The 23,076-nt window shown below is 43.0% G+C and overlaps 1 protein-coding gene across 1 annotated transcript in view; it reads left to right on the plus strand.

The window, feature by feature from the left end:
• The first annotated feature begins 1,570 nt into the window (after nt 1-1,570).
• Nucleotides 1,571-23,076, plus strand: part of LOC307014334 (NACHT, LRR and PYD domains-containing protein 12-like) — a 40,960-nt gene continuing 19,454 nt past the window's right edge. Inside the window, exons 1-6 of the mRNA XM_079642209.1 lie at nt 1,571-1,617; nt 11,760-11,882; nt 12,774-12,878; nt 14,710-14,814; nt 15,957-16,192; nt 17,003-18,818. Coding sequence (XP_079498335.1) covers nt 11,782-11,882; nt 12,774-12,878; nt 14,710-14,814; nt 15,957-16,192; nt 17,003-18,818 — 2,363 coding nt within the window. The 5' untranslated portion in view covers nt 1,571-1,617; nt 11,760-11,781. The remainder of the gene's footprint in view (nt 1,618-11,759; nt 11,883-12,773; nt 12,879-14,709; nt 14,815-15,956; nt 16,193-17,002; nt 18,819-23,076) is intronic.

The raw sequence follows: 23,076 nt of genomic DNA on the forward strand, positions 1-23,076 counted from the left end.
GTTGATACAGAGTTGGAATCTATTCAAACGTCACATACTACAGTGGGTAATGTTTTCAAGAAACATTGAACAGTGCTGCCACATATGACACAGGAAACAAAGAAAAGACTCTGAACCCTTTCTTTGCCATTATATAAAAATAGTGTTGCTACAAAAGTATAAATTAGGCTTACTAATAAGACAACTCAGATCTGAAGCTACACAGGAATCTGCTGCCAAAGCGCAATAAAAAAAGACAAAATTAATAGAATCAAACCCTTTTGTTGTTGCATTTTATTAGAGTATAAAAAAAAATGCCTTTAAAATAGGATGCAAGCAACACTAGTTTCTAAACCTGAATTGATAATAGACTATAATCGATTTAAGTTTGCATTCTTATACCATGTTGTAAAATAATTATAATGAATAAGTTCAAACAAACTAAAACATACAGCTGATTAATAACGGTATCTAACTTTAGTTTTTATTATATCAAAAACCTGTTGAAGTGCTACTTTTATTTTTACTGTCCCCAAAAAGCGCGTCAGCAGCCTCCAGGATGCTTCTTTCACAACTTCGCCGTCTTTGAAAGACTTCATGTGTTTCGCAAGAACGTGACTGACACGATAAGATGCTATGGTAGCAGCCTTGCTCTTGTTGTTGGGCCTGGTGAAAATGGTCTGCTGTGCATTTAGCTGTCCTCTCAGGCCCCTCCCCTTTTGGGAGCGTAGGGCAGAATCAGGAGGGAATTCCGTCTCGTAGCGTTTGTGCACTGTTTTTGAAATGCCGCTCCTAAATTACCCTTTTCGATAAAGCCACGCTCGCATTGCAGATGAGAGACAGATGGACTTTGAATTGGAATAAACAAAATAATAATAATTAATAATAAATAATAATCCTCCCACTCGGAGTGAAAATGATATATTTTGGACTTTTTTGCTTCTGCCATAATTGCGGTCTTGTGTGTGTGCGGACTGTCACTCCTGTTGACACGGACAACGTCAGCGAAATAGTGCCCACTGCCCACCAGCCACGCCCCGACACATGGGGTCACGCCGGCCAATCACAAAGCTTTGATGCGTTCAAGTGCATTATTCTGGCACAGGAAGATTATGTTATAGGACGATAAAACAGAATATTGTTGTTCTATTTTTAGATACATCTCGCGATCGACCGGGAATTTCCCCGCGATCGACCGGTCGATCAACTGGTTGGGCACCCCTGGTGTACACTGTACACAGAATGTGCCAAATTGTTACAAAAATACAATCATAATATATTCTAAATCATCTGTTTTATATCTGTGAATGTACATGAATACAATACTGCACTATTAACCATTTGACATAACATTTACTGATAATACTAACAGTATTTTTACTTAAGTATAGTTTTACATGCGGGATATGTATTTGTATTGGGTTATTTTAACACACTGTATTGATGGGTTCTTTTACTTCAAGTACTTTGTTGTGCTTGTTTTTAGCAACATGTCTGTTCCTGTCTTCCTGTAATATGTTCTCCTGTGTAACTTCATCGAAGGGAGCTGCAAACAGGGAGGGACCTTGAAAGTGAAAGTTAGTAAGTAACAGACACACTCCATTTCACACTGCGACAGAGCAGCAGAAAGAGAACAGGGTGAGTGTTGAAACCAGGCTCTGCTGGAGTTTTCTAAACAATTCATGTTTACTCTGTTTTACTTTATCTCAGAAAAATACAGTCTCGATAAAAAAGCAACGTCTTACAGTCCGATGTGGCATATTGAAATGTTGTAGGCCTAAACTTCCCCTTTTCACTTCCTTGTGTCTGCGCCATCATGGTTACACAACTATACAGACTTATATGTTGTTGTTTACATTAGTGGTGTTAGTAGATTTAAAACAAAAACGTAATCGCGTAAATCACGATCATAAACTGAGATTAATCTTCATAAATCAGAAGATTAAAATATTAGTAGGCCTGTTAACTTGTATTTTGGAGAGATATAAAACAAATACATTGTGTGTTGTAGTCTAATAAAGCGGTCCATGAAAAACTGCTGAGAGAAATAAGAGGGGTTTTAATCCGTGTATCTACCGTCCTTTGGTTTTTCTTTATTCAACAAGTAAACGGAAAAGCGTCTGAGAGGACTTTTTGCTTTTTACCTTACTATATGGTCTGAGGCCCAATCCCAAACCACGCCCTACACCCTACCCCTACACACTCCCCCTCCGTGACGGAGTGAACTCTGTGGAGTGACACTCGCATCTCAACGAGGCTCCCTCCTGTCAGATGGAGGGAGTAAATACAGCGGCAAGCTTTGGGACGGCCTCCCCTCTCTCCGGCAGAAACAGGAAATGCCGTAACTGTATGGAACAACGGTTTCAAATCAGCATCTCTTAGACAAAAAAATGTAAATTAATAACTCAAATAAAACTCCAAACATCTTTCATTGTGTTACTTTTCTGTAAAGCTCTTTTAGTTTTAAACCTGATGTTTATAAGCTTCTTAGTTTTTGCAACAGTCTGTAAATATACACAACTTTATAAATAAAATACACACATTTACCTTTTTCTAGACTAAACCCAGGTATGATCCTAAGTTAAAACATGTGAGGTTAACATGAGGTTGTTAACATCGCAGTTTATCAGTGGATGTTTGCTGGAACTGTTTGTAAACAGCGTGTTTCCTGACGAACAGCAGTGATGGGAATTACTGCTCTTTGAAGGGAGCCAGATCTTATGGCTCTGTTCCTTTCAAAGAGCCGTTCAAAAGAGCCGTTTTTTTAAAGGGGGCGGGGCTACTAGGTTTATCTGCGAAATGAAATTCAAACAACTCTTAATATTAGATACTGTGTTTTTAAGTGGCGATGGAGATTATTTGTTGACCCTGCTTCAGGGCTGCCAAGTTTCAGTAAAAAGTAGGAGTGAGACTTTCGGGGGAAGATGCGTTGGGCCACCGAACAGAAATCGAAGTATACACTTAAGGAATGAATGATCCAGTCTCAAAAGATAGCTACATGTTACTGTTTGATTGATTGAATATTTTATTAGACAGAAATGCAAACAGCACAGGTACAGTACTGTAAATTCCCTTAGCTCATAGCAAGTATCCATTAGCTTACACACGCAAATACGTGATGATTTAACTAACACTGCTATTAGTCACGGTTGTTTGTTGTTAAACCCACCACAGCAACCTGCCACACTGCTCCCCAGCAGCCTGTGTAACATTCAGTCTCACGTAGTCAGACCCAAGGTTGACTTCATCAAAATAAAAATATTTGTAAAATGTGTTCGTAAAAATGAAGTGGTTACCTACCGTTTAACCTCCCGCTTCAGATGAAAATGTCAGTCACGGCATTATTGAGTCGCTGACAGACATCTCACGTTTACTTTTCGATTTCTCCGCCATAAGTGTTGTTCTCATAGAGTTGTCTTCAGAGACGCAATGACCCGCCCTAAGCTGCCTCTGGTTGGTTTGTATACGTGGTGTCTTTTGTTGGGGGCTGATGATTGGTTATCACATATCTCGGTCAGCCAATCGGGGGCAGAATAGGGTGGGCTGTCCCTGACTCGAACTACGGAAAGCCTCAAGCAACAAGTTATGGAAATATATCATTAAATTAAAAAATAATTATAAAGTAGTGAGAGGGGGAAAAAAGCATGTGAAATGGCAAGTGTGGCGTGAGGCGTGTGAAGAGGTTAAATTGCGTGACTCTCACTCTCAAAGGGTGAGACTTAGCAGCTCTGCTGCTTTAAAGGATGTGTTGCCTTTACAAACGGTGCGCTTCATCACTGCTGGGTTTTGGTTGAAGTGCATCCAAATGCTGCTGCGTTTACACGTTTGGTTCATTTTCCATCCGAAAAACACGTCGTCTACTTGTCCTGTCCCACTTGTTATGATTTCTCTCTCTCGCGTATTCCGTTAAGACCCACCCCATCTCACTCCTCGTGCTGAAACCTACCAATCAGAGTAGGGGCGGGTCTTCACAGAATACGTTTGGGGAACAAAATCAAGCTTTTTAAAAGGTGAGTGGATTTTGGCAGGCAGTGAGTGCGGACCAACGATTGAACGATAAAAAGAACCGATTCCTTTGAACGGCTCTTTGGTACGAACGAGGAGAACCGAGTCGTACTTGGTGAGAGCCGTTCAAAAGAATCGGCTCGTTCGCGACCAACACACACACACAGCGTTGAGTCCGGTCAGGTAGAGGTCTCAAGTCAGCACCGATGCAGACTCGGCCCGTTTCTCAATGTCGAGTAAAACTGCTGCGGAGCCACTATTTCAAGTATACTACGTCATCGAGTGGCGCCGAAGGACTGTTTAAATGCATGTTAAATGCCCAGTATTCGGCGCCATTCGACGACATAGTATACTTGAAATAGTGGCTCCGCGGCACCTTTAATCGACATTGAGAAACGGCCTCGCTCAGACTCGCTGTTTGAGGGCTTGATAACCCACTCCCCCTCCACACTCGTTGGTTTGGAACAGCATTTAATGTGGCCGACCCTCCGCGCGAACGTAGGCGTAGTGTGCAGTGTGTAGGGGTAGGGTGTAGGGCGTGGTTTGGGAATGGGCCTAATGGTCATTGGAGCGAGGGGCGGGGTGAAACTTACGGAAGTGATTTAAAAAAAAAAGTACTCGTTTGAACAGTGATAATATTATAAACAAGGGGAAACAAGGTGAATTTAGCGATCACAACGAAAACGGCCAAGACACACATTCAGCCCAGAAAATGAATGTTACTAAGGGCTGTAAATATAATAAGCCTTTGTCTAAAATGGAGAACATTGTTAGGAGATTCAAACTATACAGCGATTCTGCTCTGCGGTCACTGAGCCGTCTCTCAACTTTGTTTTTTCAAATCAGCTGCTCTTCATTTTTTGTTCTGCCATATTTGATGATCGATACAAATATTTTTTACCACAAGTTCTTAATCAAACTGATACGGTTGGACTCGGTACTACTTTGACTGCTACCAGAAATAAAATGAAGTACTTTTACTGTGTACTTTGTGAGTAGTCCTCTGTCAAAGTCCCCTCCATAGTACATCATGCATGTTTTCTGCTGTCTTTGATGAATGATAGAAAGAAAATGTTACCATTAGTTCTTAATGATATTGATACTGCTGGACTCAGTAGTCTTACACCTACTACCACAATACAATGAAGTACTTCTAGTGTGTTGTTTAAAAAAAAATCTTCTGTCAATGTCCCCTCCTGAGAACAAAATCAAGCCACTTCTGCTAAGTTTGATCAGGGAAAAAATGATTTTTGCCATTATTTCTTTGTGAGATTGATCCTGTTGGACTCAGTACTTGTGAAACTACTCCCACAAGTACTATGAAGTACTTTTACTGTGTACTTTTGAGTAATCTTCTGTCAATGTCCGCTCCAGTGTAGTGCAGTGGCGGCGCTAGGGGGTGGCTTCTTGGGCTCAAGCCCCGGATCTTTTCTGAAGTACCTCTTCAGATAAGATCTCTGCAGTACCGGAGTACAACAGAGAGGAAGCAGCTGCGGGACAGTAGCATGTGTATTACCCCTCCGGCAAGTCCACAGTTCATGCTAGCACCCCCCCGCTCAACAACTTCAAATGTGGCTAAGCCCCGGATCTCCTACAATCCTAAATCCGCCACTGCTCCTGAGAACATGCTTGCATGTTTCTCTGCTATTTTGTAATCAGCGTTAAAACACGTTTCTTCCTGCTGTTGTTGGGCAGAGTAATTTAAGAGGATATGATAGACATGATATCAGCAATATTTCCAGTCAGTACTCCGGCAGCAGCTTTTTTACACCTTGGAAAGTCTTCAGAGTCTGGCCTGATAGCAAAGTGACAAACCCTTGTGACTCTTGTTGGCCTCTTTTGAAGCTGCTGTCTTTTAAAAAAGGATTATTTCTCTGCTCCTAGTTCATTCCTCGCAGATTCTTCCATCAGTCCCAGTCATTGCATGTCAGTCAATAGAGACTTGAAAAATGTGTCCAATTCAACAAAATGTTTTTTTGTGAGCCAGAGCTAAATTATAGATTGTTTGATTGTGTAATAAATCCACATCCTCCTATGAAACTTATGTTATTTCCTTTTCCATGTTATACTTATACTTACTTGTAATAATAATAATACATTTGATTTATATAGCACACTTTAAAGACAACGTCATCTCAAGGTGCTTCACAAAGCTATAAGGAAAAATAAGTAAAAAGATATCTAAAGGAGCATATTGGATAAAATATGGCAATATAAAAAATAAAAGGTTAAGAGCATAACAAGTTTAAAAATAAATAAATAAAGTAAAGGACAGAAAGTGAAATGCGGTGTGGAACAAGTGGGTCTTGAGGCGTTCCCTAAAAACTGAGAGTGATGCCGAGGTCCGTATGTTCTCTGGAAGCTGATTCCACAGACGTGGGCCGAGGGAGGAGAAAGCACGGTTTCCCATGGTGACCAGTTTTGTCCGCGGGACAGCCAGGAGATTGGAGCTGTCTGACCTGAGTGTGCGTGAGGTTTGGGAATGTTTTCTGGTTAGCCGTTCCTGTAGGTAGGCGGGGCCAGTGTGGTTGATGGCGTTGAAGACCATTATGAGGACTTTGTAGTTGATCCGGTGGGTTACAGGGAGCCAGTGGAGTGAGTGAAGGATGGGGTGATGTGCTCTGATTTGCGTGTTTTTGTGAGTATCCGGGCGGCACAGTTTTGTACATATTGTAGTCTCTGAGTGGTTTTTGCTGGAATGTCTGCAAGCAGAGAATTGCAGTAGTCAATTCGGGAGGTGATGAAGGCATCGACCAGTTTTTATGCATCCGGTTTGGTGAGGGAGTGTCGCATTTTGGAGATGTTTCTCAGGTGGTAGTATGAGGCTTGGCAGACCGTCTTTATGTGTGCTTGGATTGAAAGGGATGATTCCAGTTTCACACCAAGGCTCGTTACAAGTGGGGACAGGGGAATGGAGTGGCCATTGATGCTGATATGAGGGATATCAGTTGTTTGTGTTTGATGTGGTGTTCCAATCAGAATGGCCTCTGATTTGCTGCTATTCAGTTGGAGGGAGTTGTTGGTCATCCAGTGGTGTATGTGTTCCAGGCATCTTGAGACATTTGAAAGTGCCAGATGTTTATCCGGGGCAATTTGGACATAAATCTGTGTGTCATCAGCATATGTGTGGAAGCTGATGTTATGGGTCCTCAGTATTTGTCCCAGGGGCAACATGTAAATTAAAAAGAGCAGTGGCCCAAGGACTGACCCCTGGGGTACACCAGAGGTGACACAGTGTGTGTCGGAGGTGCTTTTTCTAAGACGGACATATTCCTGTCTTCCTGTGAGGTACGAGTGGAAAAAGTCCAGAGCCTTGCCAGCGATTCCCACCTCCTGGAGTCACCGGCACATGATACGATGGTCAACTGTGTCAAATGCTGCACTTAAGTCCAGCAAGATGAGTAAGCTTGGGGAACCAGAGTCAGCCGCCATCAGCAGGTCATTTAGAACCCTGACCAGAGCTGTTTCAGTGCTGTGAGCTGGTCTGAAACCAGACTGGAAGGTTTCATAGAGCTCATGAGTATGGAGATGGTCGTGAAGCTGAAGGGCAACAACTTTTTCCAGAACTTTAGCTAGAAAAGGCAGGTTTGAGATGGGGCGGTAGTTTGAGAGTACCTCAGGATCCAGCTTGTGCTTCTTCAGGACAGGTCTGATGGCTGCCAGCTTGAGGGAGGGGGGGACCTCACCACTCAACAGGGATTTGTTTATTATGATGGTGGCATTTGGAATAATGGATGGAGAGCAGGTTTTCAGTAGGGAGGTGGGGATAGGATCAAGGGTGAAGCTAGATGAGGTCAAAGCTGAGATGATTTTTGAAGGCTCAGCTTGCGAGACCTCCGTGAAGCAGTTTAGGGTTGGTGCATTTGATGGAGCAAGTACAGGATGTTGTGGAGAGACGGGTTGGTTTGAGGAGGCTTTGGCGATGTTAAGCCTGATGTTTTCAAAAAAATGTTTTTTAAAACTTGCATAAAGCGGTTGCAGTCATCAGTTGTAGGAGTGGTGGATGAGGGATCACTAGGCTTGAGGAACCGTTGCATTGTGGAGAATAGGTGCTTGGGTTTGCTACGATTTGTCTCATTCAGATTGGAGTAGTAGGCTGACCTGGTTGCTCTCAATGCCGAGGAATAGGCCTTCTGGTGATTTTCTAAAAGAGAGCAGATGGACAGTTAGGCCAGTCAATCGCTCAATCTTCTGACCCTCTGATTTTTGCGCTCTGAGCTGGTCAGTGTTCCATGGGGCAGAGCCATGGAAAGACACCACTCGGCTTATTTCAGGTGCCAGCCTGTCTAGGCACTCATGCAGGGTTTTATTATACCGGTGCACATGCTCTTCAAGTGAGAGTGTATTATTGTTGTATTACAACATTTGCATGTGGAACTGCTGGATATCTTCCCCAGACTCAAGGAAATACAATCAAATAAATGGATCATAATAAAAAAAAATGGTTAAAATGTATAAATTAATAATGTTGTGTCGTGTGCAAACATTCAACATTTTAAATATAAAATGTAAAAAAGGTTTAATTTTGAAATGATTTCTCACAAAAATCAATAGTGAATTGTAAAAACATATAAACGTTTTTCTGCCTAAAATAGTTGAAATTGAACGTAAACTATATCAAACACCATATCCATGGCAATTAACCAATTTTTGCCCGCCATTTAATTGACTTTGGTTGCACTTAACAACATTGATATTATATAGATATACAGTATAGATATATAGCATATCATTGATGCAGTCTTTCTGAACACTTTTAAAATAAAATACTGCAAATGATGAATATTTGTAATGTTCTGCACAGATAGTGCCTTAACTTGAATTTGAAAACACGTGGCAACGTTATTGATACAGCAGATGAAAAGATTTGTGGAAGGATAAATTCTTCATGGCTCTCTAGATAAAGGGCGTGTTATTGTTGCTTGTATTATCCTCAGATAGTGGTTTGTTTAAATAACTAGTGACATTTGAATACATATTGGAAAAAAAGGGCTCCAAAAAAGGCACATATATAACCTGGCCAGCTTACCCAGTCTGTATTTCTTCAAGCACCAGGGGCGGATCTACCGGGGTGGCATGGGGTGGCAACTGCCACCCTAAAAAATAGCCTTGCCACCCTAGATGCCATCCCAGTTGGCATCTTTGTTTTGAAATAAAAGTTGTGGCTCATCGGACATTTATGAGAGAAAGTTTCTAATGTCCGAGTGCAAGTGAATGCAGCACAAGACGGGAGTCTTGTGACCCCTCCCCCGGCCCTGGCGTGAGCGAGGAAATGTGATTGGGCGGTGATTTCATTTGAACGCGGGGACGGCGCAAAACTAGAAGCATTCGGACTCAAGTACACGGAAGGAATGAGGTATTTGCAATCTAAAAATGACGGAGAAGAGCCTGTCAGTGTGGCTGCACTCAGCATTGAATCAAAACGCACTAAAGCTTTGATCTTAATCAGTTTGTGAGGCGTTCTGCTGAACAAGAGGGTAATCACCACATTCAGCTGTTATAGGCAACTTGATGCTCTGCTCACGGATGACTCGATGAGCATAACAAACTGTTAAGATGATGACCTTGTATGTGTGTGTATATTTTTTTCTTTGTGGGGGTCTGCCCCCAAAAAACAGTTTTTAGTCCTGAGAAAGTCAAATGAGACAGTGAGTAAAACTACACAGCCCAGCCAACAGAAAGTAACCACTTTGATTTAACTAGGCCAGTAGGTAAGGACTCTCCACTGGATAATAACTGCAGCAATGTTTATGTTTTAGCTGAATACACGTTTTTTAACCCTAACTGATGCAGTTAGTCATTTCTTTAATGTTTGTTCTTTCTGATGTGAAGTCAAGGTTGTGACTGTTTGCAGTAAAGTCGTGGTGCGCTGAACTGTTTCTTTGAATCTTTTGAATTTTGATATATGATATAATTACTTGTCTTTCAAATTTGAAGGAGGGTGAGCAAGCATCTTGAGGAACATTCATCATTAACTCCTCCAAAAAATATAGTTTATTCAATAATAAATGAATATGTGAATGATAACAGTGATTGACAGCTGATAGGAATAATATGATTGTTAATAGTATCATATTCATACAGACACACATCGATGAGACAGTTAATGTACTTATTGCGGCATTCTGCATAGATTTTGTACCCCTGCTGGTCTAAGAGTTAAACCAACTCATTCAGTTATTGTTCAGTTAAAATTCATTACATTATGTCTGCCACCTTATATATTTATATGTAAGGCTTTACTGATGGGCCACGATAATGTCACCCATAGCCGTGGGAACATGTTTCAAATGGGGGGTGCTGAGGGGATCACATCCTCTAGGGGGGGGTCAGGGGGGAAGATTGTTTTTCAACATTATAAAGTAAAATGCTTCAATCTGGTGCACTTTGAGCTGAATTACCAGAGACTAGATCTAAGGGGTACAACTCTAAACACCCATATCAAAAAGATCGGTTTACATTTTAATAATCAAATAAGTATGTGGACATAACCAATAACCTAACATAGCCAATAACAAGTAAATGTAACTTATTTTATTTTTGTTGTTCATTTATTTCTTATTTGACCAGTTAACATTTATTTATTTATGCGTATTCTTTAATCTCTCCAGATTTAAACAATATTTCTGGTTTACTGTCCTATAGTATGCACTGGAATGATTTCAAACCTGTTTTTATTTATCCCAATAATTATAAAGGTTGCCTTGGAAATATTTGTTTACATAAATTGTTAACAAACCGTTTGAGACCCTCTGAGATAACTTAGACTAAAGTGAACTATCTAAACGGTCAGTCCTTTACCTCACTGAGCCTCTCAGTCTGTCTGGCTATCAGTCCTGTCCAGACAGCTGATATCTGTCCTGTGTGTGAGCTGCGGGCGCCTGATAAGCCAACAGCCCCCACTTTCATCGTACAGGGCAAATGGAAACTGTAACCGGGGTGAAAAGGGTGTTATCTTTACTTAATTATGAATGTTGTTACATCAGGGCTGAAAATTCGTTTTTTTGTATTATATTTACATTTAATCTTGTGGACGTGCAGATTCCCTGTCCTCCATCAGGGGGTGCTGCAGCACCCTCGACACCCCTACTTCCCACGGCCCTGATGTCACCATCTAAATCTAGTGAAAGTAGCGACAGTAAAAGTAGTCGTTGTGCAGATTGGTCCATTTCAGAATAATATCTATGATATGTTTTATAATGATTGATCATGAAAGTGTTCTCAAAGCTGGTAAAGGTGCAGCTAGTTTGAATGACTTTGTATACTGCAGGGTAGCTGGTGGATTTACTCCAGGTGGAACTAAAGTCTGATTTAACACTTGATTAGATTTCACACCATTCATCCACATCTGAGAAGTAACTAAAGGTATTAAATACATGGAGTGGAGGAAAAGTACACCATGTACCTCTGAGCTGTAGTGGAGTAGAAGTACAAAGTAGCATAACATTGAAATAAAGTACAGGTCCCTCAAAATTGTACTTAAGTACAGTACTTGATTAAATGTACATGTAGCTTGTTCCAGTTCCTCGCTTTCCTTGACTTCCACCATGCAATTCATGTTAAAATACCCGCTGGAATTACGAAGGAAGTTTGGGTGAAACTTGGCAATATGATACATTTTTTGTAAATGTTTTGACACGTTAAGGTTTGCAGATTATTCGCAACCATTCACGTCTTTTTTGACAGCACAAATTAAAACCAAAATGTATCATTATGATGGATTTGATTGAAATGCTTGCATTATAAAGTGTGTGTGTTTATGTATTTGTATCCAGGGTTACTAGTCCATCCCTCAGAATGGAGACCCTGAGAGATTTGGATGATGAGGAGGAGGATACATCTTCAGTGTCCAGAAAACCTCCAGATTTGAGTAATACACTTGGAGCATCTGCCACAAGGTAAGAAACTGTTTCTGCTATAAACTGACCGGAAGAGGAGTCTGATCTGATCTGAGTAGCAGATCACAGTATAGAAACACAGTCAAGCATCACTGTGGAGTTCAGTCATGAAACAAAGTCAATGAGAGTAAAGAAACCCAGAAGAGGAAAATAAAGAGGTAACTGAGCTCTGGCTGCGCTCATCAGCAACAGTAAATCTTCTACTATTGTGAAATCAATCTCACACTCGACATGTAGGACTTTGTGTTTGGAAGTAAATGAACTTCGAACATTTAGCACTTTTCATTACATTACATTTATTTTAGCTGATGCTTTTATCCAAAGCGACTTACAATAAGTGCATTGACCAAGACCTTTAAGAAAACAGAATCATATAAGTACATCAGGTTTCATAGAGCCAAACCATTTCAAGTGCTACTCAACTGGCTTTAGATAGACCAGTCCTTTATTAGTATATAAGTGCTTTGTTGTCAGGGACTACGGATGGAAATGAGCTCAAAGCTAAAATCTGGCATATTCACACTTGAAGCATTATTTGTCTAAAGTGTTCATTAATGTGCATTGTCCCTATTCAAATAAACGATTAAATGAAAAATAAATTGTTAGTCATTTTATTGCTCGAAGTGGAATCGAAAGAGATGAGTTTTCAGTCTGCGCCGGAAGATGCGTAAGCTTTCAGCTGTCCTGATGTCAATGGGGAGCTCATTCCACCAATCTTATTTTCCCTCTCACAAATGAATTCTAACAACCGAAACCCTCAAAGCACGACTTAAAAACTGAAAGTTCAGAGCAAGTCCAAAAATCTTTAATCAGGTAAACGGGCTGAAATCAAACGCTGTTTTTTATTACAAAAAGTAATGATGTGTGTAAAACATTATGTTTTTTCCACAGACAGAGAGCAGATTCTCCAGTCCCCAGCTGTCTGTCTCTGAAGAGTGACCGCTCTATGGCGCAACCTCTCTTGTTCAGTAATGAACCTGGACCCCCAGACACAAAGTAAGAGTCTGTTTCTACTGTGAACTGACCGGAAGAGGATTCAGTTGTTATGCCATGTGATCATCTAAACTGTTCTCTAAATAATGACATGAGCGTGGTGGCCTACAGAACAGAAACACAGTTTGGCCAATTACAGTCAATTCAAACATGTAAGACTTTTCAATGTTACAAGTGAATTCTAACAACCGAAACCCTCAAATAATAATAATAATAATATATTTTATTTATAAGCGCACTTTTCATTTGCGTAAACAAAACTCAAAGTGCTACAAAATTAAAAAGGGTGAAACAAAACCACAAAAACAATAAAGAACTATTTAAAAACAATTAAAAACAACATAATAAAAGCTGTGACATTCATGCCGGCATGGCATAATGTGGGGGATTTAAAAACCTAGTTAAAGGCTATTCTAAAAAGATGCGTTTTTAGGCCTTTTTTGAAAGCCTCCACAGTCTGTGGTGTCCTCAGCTGGTTTGGGAGGGCACAGTCTCGGAGCAGCGGAGCAGAAGGCTCGGTCTCCTATGGTCTTCAGTTGTGTCCTTGGTGGGATGAGGAGGTTTGCCTTTACTGAACATAGGTTCCTCGTGCACGTTTGTGGGGTGAGCAGTTCCTTGATGTAGGAGGGAGCATTTCCATCTATGCACTGATGAGTGAAGAGGGTGATTTTGTAGTCAATCCTGAGTGAGACCGGGAGCCAGTGCAGTGATTTGAGGATGGGTGTGATGTGTTCGTACTTCCGCACTCTCATCAGGATCCTAGCAGCGGTGTTTTGGATGTATTGCAGCTTCTGGATGTTCTTACTAGGAATCCCAATGAGAAGTGCATTACAGTAGTCCAGCCTGGAGGAGACAAAGGCGTGGACACGTTTTTCAGCATCTGACAGACTGAGTGTGGGGCGGAGTTTCGCAATATTTCTCAGGTGGTAGAAAGAGGTCTTGCATATTTGCTTGATGTGGGCCTCAAAGTTCAGGTGAGGATCCATTTTAACTCCCAGATTGGTAACCGTTGATGAGAGTGGAATGTTCTGACCGGAGAAGGTGATGCTGATGATGGCGGATGAACGGACCTGATGTGGAGTGCCAAAAAGAATGGCTTCAGTCTTGGAGCTGTTTCGCTGGAGGAAGTTGTGCTTCATCCACACCTTTATCTCCTCCAGGCATGTGGTTATTGTGGATGATGGCAGAGGTGCAGAGGGGGTTGGGTTTGCTCTGATGTAGAGCTGTGTGTCATCAGCATAGCAATGGAAAGATATTCCATGCCGGCTGATGACACGACCAAGGGGGGATATGTATATGGTGAAAAGGGTGGGGCCGAGGACTGATCCTTGGGGGACACCGCAAGTCACAGAGTGAGTTCTTGATTTAGCCGCTCCCAAGGTGACGTTCTCAGTCCTCCCGGTGAGATAGGAGGTGAACCAGTTTAAGGCAGAGTCAGAGAGTCCAATTGTAGTGTGAAGACAGTGGAGTAGGATGTCATGGTCGACGGTATCAAATGCTGCAGTTAGATCCAGGAGGAGGAGGAGAAATGGAGATCCGGTGTCAGCTGTCATCAGCAGGTCATTGGTCACCCTGACTAAGGCAGTTTCTGTACTGTGGCCCTGGCAGAAACCAGACTGGAATTTTTCAAAGAGTTTATTCAGTGTTAGATGTTCCTGGATCTGAATGGCAACTACTTTCTCCAGTACCTTGGATAGACCTCAAAACACGACTTAAAAACTGAAAGTTCAGAGCAAGTCCAAAAATCTTTAATCAGGTAAACGGGCTGAAATCAAACGCTGTTTTTTATTACAAAAAGTAATGATGTGTGTAAAACATTATGTTGTTTCCACAGACAGAGAGCAGATTCTCCAGTCCCCAGCTGTCTGTCTCTGAAGAGTGACTGCTCTATGGGGCAACCTTTCTTGTTCAGTAATGAACCTGGACCCCCAGACACAAAGTAAGAGTCTGTTTCAATTTCTTTTTTTTCATGGCAGTTAGAGTATAGGCGAAAAACCAGGGGACTTATCTTCCTCTTGACACCGTCTGTTATTTACAAAAAAACACCTAAATATACTTGTTATTGTGCTTCTGTCTTTCTGAGTCTTTTCATCTGTAAACTCCCTCACCCTCGCTCTCTTTTCTTGATCGCCCTCTCTCAGGAGAACACTTCACTGTCCCGCTTCATTGTAGGATTTCTGCCATGTCTCTACTTCAGTTTGACCATTTCTGTTATTAAGAAATGGAATACTAAATAAATAAGTAATTAGATACCTTAGCGTTACTGCGCTCATAAAGAATGATAAGAATAAGAATAATGCGTCTTGAACTGGTTTCATTAATTAGTGAGTTTATTTAAGGTAATTAGTTACAAGCCCTATTTTATCAGTAGTCTATGTCTGCACAGCAGTTACAATAGTCAAACTACATTAAAACAGGATTGTCCCCATTTTGTCTTTAATAGTTACTAACATTAGATATTTTAATGAGATATGGACCGCAAAACAAAAAATGTCCCTGTTTTTCCTTTTATGAACTACCGAATGCTAGTAGTCGCCGTAGCTTTTTTTCTTATGAGATGATAATGTGAATTAATCTTCAAATGAGTTAATGTAAAAATCATTTGGTTTCTTTTACATTAAAAACAAGTTAGAATTTCCAAAGGTCTTATGTTTTCTTTCGGGAGGAGGCCCTTTTTCCAGTTTAGAGCAATAGCCCCTCCAAATGTCTGTGCACGTCCCTGGCTCTACAGTACTTCATATTGAATTGAAGTTATACATTTATGTGTATCAACAATTGATTGCTAGTTTGACTATTAATGGAGCAGCCACAATGTTAGCTAAGTCTAACTCCACTCAATCTGATCTCCATTCATGAACTAGCATTTTTAAAGTTATTTGCTTTCCATGTTGACAGAGCTGACAAAGTGTTAACTGCTAAATATCTACCACTTGGGAACAGTTAGCAGGATGAAATATTATCTACAGATAAATAACTTTAAAAAAAAAATCAAACAAGAATTTGCCAACTTTGGGTTGTACCATTGGTGAGAATCAGCTCCACTAATGTAAAGTGCTTTAAAGAATGTGTTCCTCTCCACAGAGGGAAGAGGAAGAGTCCTGTTCCTGTGGAGGAGCAGCTGTCCAGCTGTGCTCTGTGTCAGGACGTCCTGAAGGATCCAGTCTCTACCAGCTGTGGACACTGGTTCTGCAGACAGTGCATCAGCTCATACTGGGAGCAGAGACCTCCATCAGGAGACCCCTCCTGTCCCCAGTGTGGGAAAATATCCAGAAGCAGAGCTGGACTGCAGACAGCCAGTCAGACCAGAACAGGAAAAAGTAAGTCTGACAATCTGTCCAGGGTTTCCCACGGATAGACTTTACTTGGGCTGCTCGCCGAGGTATATTAACGTACGCAAAAGTATATTTTGCGACCCATTTCGTTTTTTTTTGTATCCGTCCGCGAGCACTACGCCATCTGCGATCGATGAACTAGTGGACAATGATCCCTTGCTCTACGCCTCCTGTACCTGTTCGCTCTGCCATCGCGTGAATCAGCGACCAACAGAAAAGGAGACCTTACGAGAAAAAAATAAGTCAAATGTTGTTGCACATCACTCATGCGCAAATGCGGCTGTTAGAGTGAGGAGTTGATCATTTATTCCGGCAAATGACTCTGACCTACTAATTGACCTAACAGAAGTTATTGAGTCTATGTCAGTTTACTGCTTGGCTCAGATCCACCAACGTCAGCAAGATCTCACCTCTATTAACTCCTGAAGAACCAGGTTCAATGAACTGCTGTTTCAATTCAGACAACTCTCTTAATCTGTTTAAGCGACCCCGAAGGATTTTGATATCAGTAATGAGGTGTGGCCCTACCTAAGTGTGAGTGTGGCAGGGTGCAATCTTACCTTTGAAGCAGGAGAGGAGAGCGCAGATGTCTTTAAGTTGTCCCAGTCCAAAAGGTGGGATCAGTTTATTTGAAGACAAATGGGTCAGGACAGCATTGCAAAGGAGATTCTATCTCAATGCTTTTATCTGGTTAAATAAAAAATAAAAATGAAAACAGGATTCTTTCTGTTGTGTTGTACATCATATAAGTTCATTTAAAACATTTTTTTTATTCTCATGTTTCCTCTCTTCCAGCAGATAGTGGTCTGCAGGAGGTTCTAGATGAACATAGGCTCAGTCTGGGGAGGAGATGTGAACGTGTGACTGAAGGAACTGATCAAAGTGAAACCCTCCTCAACAGCATCTTCACTGAGCTCTACATCACACAAGGACGGAGTGTAGAGGTTAATACCCAACATGAGGTGAGGCAGCTGGAGACAGCTTCCAAGAAGAAGACCCTCCATGGCACTCTAATCAAGTACCAGGACATCTTTAAAGCCTTACCTGACCAACAGACTCTCATCAGAGCGGTCCTGACCAACGGAGTCGCTGGAGTTGGAAAAACCTTCTCAGTGCAGAAGTTCACTCTGGACTGGGCCGAGGGTTTGGGAAACCAAGATGTCAGTCTGGTGATCCCGCTCTCCTTCAGGGAGCTGAACCTGATCAAAGGTGAGCAGTACAGTCTTCTCAGGCTGCTCCATGTTTTCCATCCAACCTTACAGAAGCTCACAGCAGAGCAGCTGGCTGTCTGTAAAGTGCTGCTCATCTTTGACGGCCTGGATGAAAGCAGACTTTCTCTGGACTTCAGAAACAATGAGGTTGTGTCTGATGTCTCTCAGCAGTCCTCAGTCAACGTGCTGCTGACAAACCTCATCAGGGGGAAGCTGCTTCCCTCGGCTCTCGTCTGGATAACTTCCAGACCTGCAGCGGCCAATCAGATCCCTTCTAAGTGTGTGGACAGGGTGACAGAAGTACGAGGCTTCACTGACGCCCAGAAGGAAGAGTACTTCAGGAGGAGATGGAGTGATGAAGAGCTGTCCAGCAGAATCATCTCTCACATCAAGAGCTCCAGGAGCCTCCACATCATGTGTCTGATCCCAGTCTTCTGCTGGATCACTGCTGCAGTTCTGAACCACATGTTGACTACAGACCAAAGAGGAGAGCTGCCCCAGACCCTCACTGACATGTACTCACACTTCCTGCTGGTCCAGACCAAGAGGAAGAAGCAGAAGTATGAAGAGGGACATGAGGCGAGTCCACAGCAGCTGACGGAGGCTGACAGGGAGCTTCTTCTGAAGCTGGGGAGGCTGGCGTTTGAACATCTGGAGAAAGGAGACATCATGTTCTACCAAGAAGACCTGCAGCGCTGTGGTCTTGATCTCACCGAGGCCTTGGTGCACTCAGGAGTTTGTACACAGATCTTCAAAAGAGAGAGTGTGATCTTCCAGAAAACTATCTACTGCTTTGTTCATCTGAGCGTCCAGGAGTTTCTGGCTGCAGTCTACATGTCCCACTGTTACACCAACAGAGACACAGAGGTACTGAAGGACTTCCTGCAGGGGGACTGTGACTATTACATAGGTGATGGCAGTGATCAGGATTACCCATCCCTGGATGCCTTCTTAAAGGAAGCCATGAAAAAATCCCTCAGAAGTCAAAATGGCCACCTGGACCTGTTTGTCCGCTTTCTCCACGGCCTCTCTCTGGAGTCCAACCAGAGACTCTTAGGAGGCCTGCTGGGTCTCACAGACAACCGTCCAAAGATCATCCAGAGAGCCATCAGCAACCTGAAGGAGATGAGAAGTGATGAAATCTCTCCTGGCAGGAGCATCAACATCCTCCACTGTCTGACAGAGATGAAGGACCACTCAGTACATCAGGAGATCACAGAATTCCTGAAATCAGAGAACAGATCAGAGAAGAGACTCTCTGTGATCCACTGCTCTGCTCTGGCCTACAGGCTGGAGATGTCCGAGGAGGTTCTTGATGAGTTGGACCTGAAGAAGTACAACACATCAGAGGACGGACGACGGAGACTGATTCCAGCTGTGAGGAACTGCAGGAAGGCACTGTAAGTCTAGATGTGATTAACTTTATAGATTAGTGTAGATAAGGATTTTAGTTTTTAAAATAAACACCATACAACTTTTTGTAGTTTAATAATAATAATAATAATAATGCATTTATTTTATAAGGCGCCTTTCAAGGCACTCAAGGTCGCCGTACAACAAGGTTAAAAACAGTTTTTACAAGCATAGTTAAAAGCAAAACACAGTTTAAAAACATAACTACTAAAAACATACAGCTTGCAGCACAGGTCAGCCATACGCTTGCCTGAACAGGTGGGTTTTGAGGTGAGTTTGGAAAGTGGTGATAGTGTCCATGTTTCTAATATCAGGGGGGAGGGAGTTCCAGAGGTGAGGGGCAGAGCGGCTGAAGGCTCTTGACCCCATGGTGGAGAGACGGGCTGGGAAAACTTTGAGAGTGATGGAGGAGGCAGACCTAAGAGACCGGGTGGGAATGTTGACATGGACAAGGTCAGACAGGTATGGGGGGGCGAGGTTATGAATGGCTTTGAAAGTATGAAAGAGGATCTTGTAGTCAATGCGGTGTTTAATGGGAAGCCAGTGGAGTTGGTGTAGTACAGGGGTGATGTGACTGATGACAGGGGTTCTGGTGATGATACGGGCAGCAGCGTTTTGGACCAGTTGGAGTTTGTGTAGGTGTTTGTGGGGGAGACCATAGAGAAGGGAATTGCAATAGTCCAAGCGGGAGGTGACGAGAGAGTGGACCAGGATAGCGGCACTGTGGGGAGTGAGTGAGGGGCGGAGGCGGTTGATGTTTCTGAGATGAAAATAGGCAGACCGGATGGTGTTGTTGATATGGGTGTGGAAGGAGAGGGTGCTGTCGAGGACGACACCCAGACTCTTGACCTGAGGGGAGGGGGAAACCGGGGAGTTGTCGATGGTGAGAGTAAAACTGGGTTGCTTGGTGAGTGTGAGTTTTGAACCAATGAGGACTACCTCAGTTTTATCACTGTTGAGTTTTAGGAAATTTGAGGTGAACCAGGATTTGATTTCCTGTAAACAGGTACAGAGGGAGGGGGGTGGGAAGGTGGAAGAGGGTTTGGAGGAGACGTATAGCTGGGTGTCGTCCGCATAGCAGTGGAAATTGATGTTATGTTTACGGAAAATCTGTCCAAGGGGGAGGAGGTAGATGATGAAGAGGATGGGGCCAAGGACAGAGCCCTGGGGGACACCGGAGGAGATGAGGGAGGGATGGGATGTGAATGATTTTAACTGAATGAACTGAGTACGGCCGGAGAGATATGAGTGAAACCAGTCTAGGGGTGTGTCAGATAAGCCAATGGATGTAAGTCGGTCAAGGAGGGTGGAGTGGGAAATGGTGTCAAAGGCTGCACTTAAATCAAGGAGGATGAGGATGGATAATTGTCCAGAGTCAGCTGCTATCAGGAGGTCGTTTGTGATTTTAATGAGGGCTGTTTCTGTACTGTGACGGGGGCGAAAAACCGGACTGGAACTGTTCATAAAGGTTATTGTTGGTGAGGTGTGTCTGAATCTGTGATGCCACTGCTTTTTCTAGTATTTTAGCAAGAAAAGGTAGGTTGGAGATGGGGCGGAGGTTGTTGAAGATGTTGGGATCTAGACCAGGTTTCTTTAATAACGGTGTGACAGCTGCAGTTTTGAGGGCTGAGGGGACAGAACCAGAGGTGAGGGAGGAGTGAATAATGGCAGTTATCAGGGGCAGCAGTGAGGGGAGGGAGGCTATAACCAGGGAGGATGGGAGGGGGTCAAGTTGGCAGGTGGATGGCTTGGAATTCCGGATGATTTTGGATAAATCCGCAGCAGAGGGGAGTTCGAAGCAGGAGAGAGGTAGAGAGAGGGGGGGGGTGGGGGACAAAAGGAGGTGGACAACTGGACGTGTGAGGGGTCAGTTGCTGGTGAATGGTGTCTATTTTTGTGTTAAAAAATGACATCAGGGAGTTGCAGTGGTCAGTGGAGTAAAAGTGTGGGGGGAGGGAATCAGGGGGGCGGAGTGATTTGTTGACCACTGAGTGCAGGGCCCTGGTGTTTCCAGCACCAGCAGTAATTTTTGCTGTAAAATATTGGGATTTGGCTGAGGAGAGGGCATCTTTGTATATGAGGATGTGGGTATGGTACATTTGTTTGTGTATGGTGAGTCCGGTTTTGCTGAAAAGCCTCTTCAGCTGACGACCTTCGGCTTTCAGCTGACGTAGGTGGGGGGTGAACCAGGGAGCAGAGTGGGGGAATGAAACAGTCCGGGATTTGAGGGGGGCAAGTGAATTTAACAGAGTCTGGAGACCATTGTTATACAAGAGAACCAGCTGTTCCGGGGTACATGGGGGGGTGATGGTGGGAAAACAGTCAATACCAGTTGTGAGGTCGGTTACATTGATGTTTTTGATATTACGGAAGGACATAGTGCGTGACAGTTTGATTTTGGACAGTGACAGACTTAAATTAAATGAAATGAGCATGTGGTCAGAGATGGGGAGACAGACAGCAGAACAGTTTAGGGGAGTGACAACAGCACAACAGACTATGTCCAGAATATGACCTTTCGAATGAGTAGGGAAGTCAACATGTTGTTGAAGACCAAAGCTGTCCAGGCATGAGATGAAGTCCTTAGTGAGAGAAAGATTAATTTTGTCCAAATGAATATTAGCATCACCTAACAGAATGATATTGGATGAGAGTGAACAAATGTGAGTGAGAAGTGTGGTGAATTCATCAGTGAAGTCCTTGTTAGGTTTGGGTGGGCGGTATATAATGACTAAAATAGTTGGAGTAGGTCCATTTAGTTGTATAGCCACGGACTCGAATGAGCGAGACACTGGCACGGTGACAGCTGAGACCTTCCAAGTCTCGCGGTGTAATATCGCGAGACCGCCTCCTCTGCCGGTGAGACGGGGTTGACAGGTGTAAACAAACCCAGGGGGAATTGACTCGTTTAACTGAGAATAATCATCAGGATGTTGCCATGTCTCCGTTAGACAAAGGAAGTCATACTTGCAGTCACGGAGGAGGTCCTGTAGAAGTAATCCCTTGCCAGTGAGGGAGCGGATGTTAAATAAGCCAAATTTGACGTCGGACTGCTGGTTGGAGAAGCCAACGTTAACCGACCTAGCCAGGCGAGTTAACGAGCTGTGATCCACCTTCCTACGGATGGTTCTCCGAGGGCGACGGCGGGTGGAAGACCAGATGGAGTTGATAGCAGTGGAGTCATCGATGTGGACACTTCGTCCGGCTCCGCGATGGGTGTACCTCCGATGAGGACGGCGGGCGATGTCCGGGAAGTAGTGCAGTACAGGCGGGGGATCAAGCCGGAGGAATCGAAACTGGAGGAGCTCCGTGCTCATATATTGGATCAGAGATGACGCTGGATAAATCACTATGGACAGGGTAGTCCACAGGAGCACAGAGCTCACAGCGAGTTTGTAGATCCACATGATGCACGGGCAGATGTACGTTCACCGAACAGCAGTAGCAGTGGCCAGGTAACTCAGGTGAGTAGAACGCCAACACGCTAAATTTGAACAGTCTAGATCGTTTTGACAGTAGCCCAGAGTAGAGACCACCAGTATCCCGTTCGCCGCAGATAGGTGATCTGCTGCAAGCTATACAGAGAATCGTAAAAAACAATAAAAAAGGCAACCGGAGAGCAGCGGCAGCTAGTCGCGCCAGCGTACACTTTCCTTCCCCCTTTTTAGTTAATATATTCTTTTTTCTTCAATGTTCAAACATATTGAAAAAGTTTCACATACTGTGAGAGCAAAGTTGAATTAATACAATTATTCTAAAAAAAAATTATAGTTTTTTCTTCTATTCATTTAACTTGTCAAAAAACTTATGAAGTTTTATCACAGCAACATGTGATCAGAACATACAGAATAACTTTACATATGTCATTGAAAACCAAAAATAGTTATAAATTGTGTCAGCGCTTTTACAACTGACCTGGTGGTGATATTCCAAAGGGGATAGGCAGCACGATAACGTGTAGCCTGACACATGACGGTAAGCAAAAAGTTGTTCCCTGCTTTGGAGCGTGGCAATGGTCCAACACAATCTACAATCAGATGCTCAAATGGATTACCAACAACTGGAATTGGATACAGTGGCGCAGGTTTAATGACCTGATTTGGTTTGCCAGTCAACTGAAAAGTGTTGCAAGTTTTAGTGAAAGCAGCAATGTCTTTCTTCAGAAGTGGCCAGTAAAAATAACGGCCAACCCGATCATATGTTTTCTTCACACCTAGATGACCTGCAAGGCCATCATGAGCAGTC

This window comes from Notothenia rossii (assembly GCF_949606895.1).
Source record: "Notothenia rossii genome assembly, chromosome: 8".
Lineage (NCBI taxonomy): Eukaryota > Metazoa > Chordata > Actinopteri > Perciformes > Nototheniidae > Notothenia > Notothenia rossii.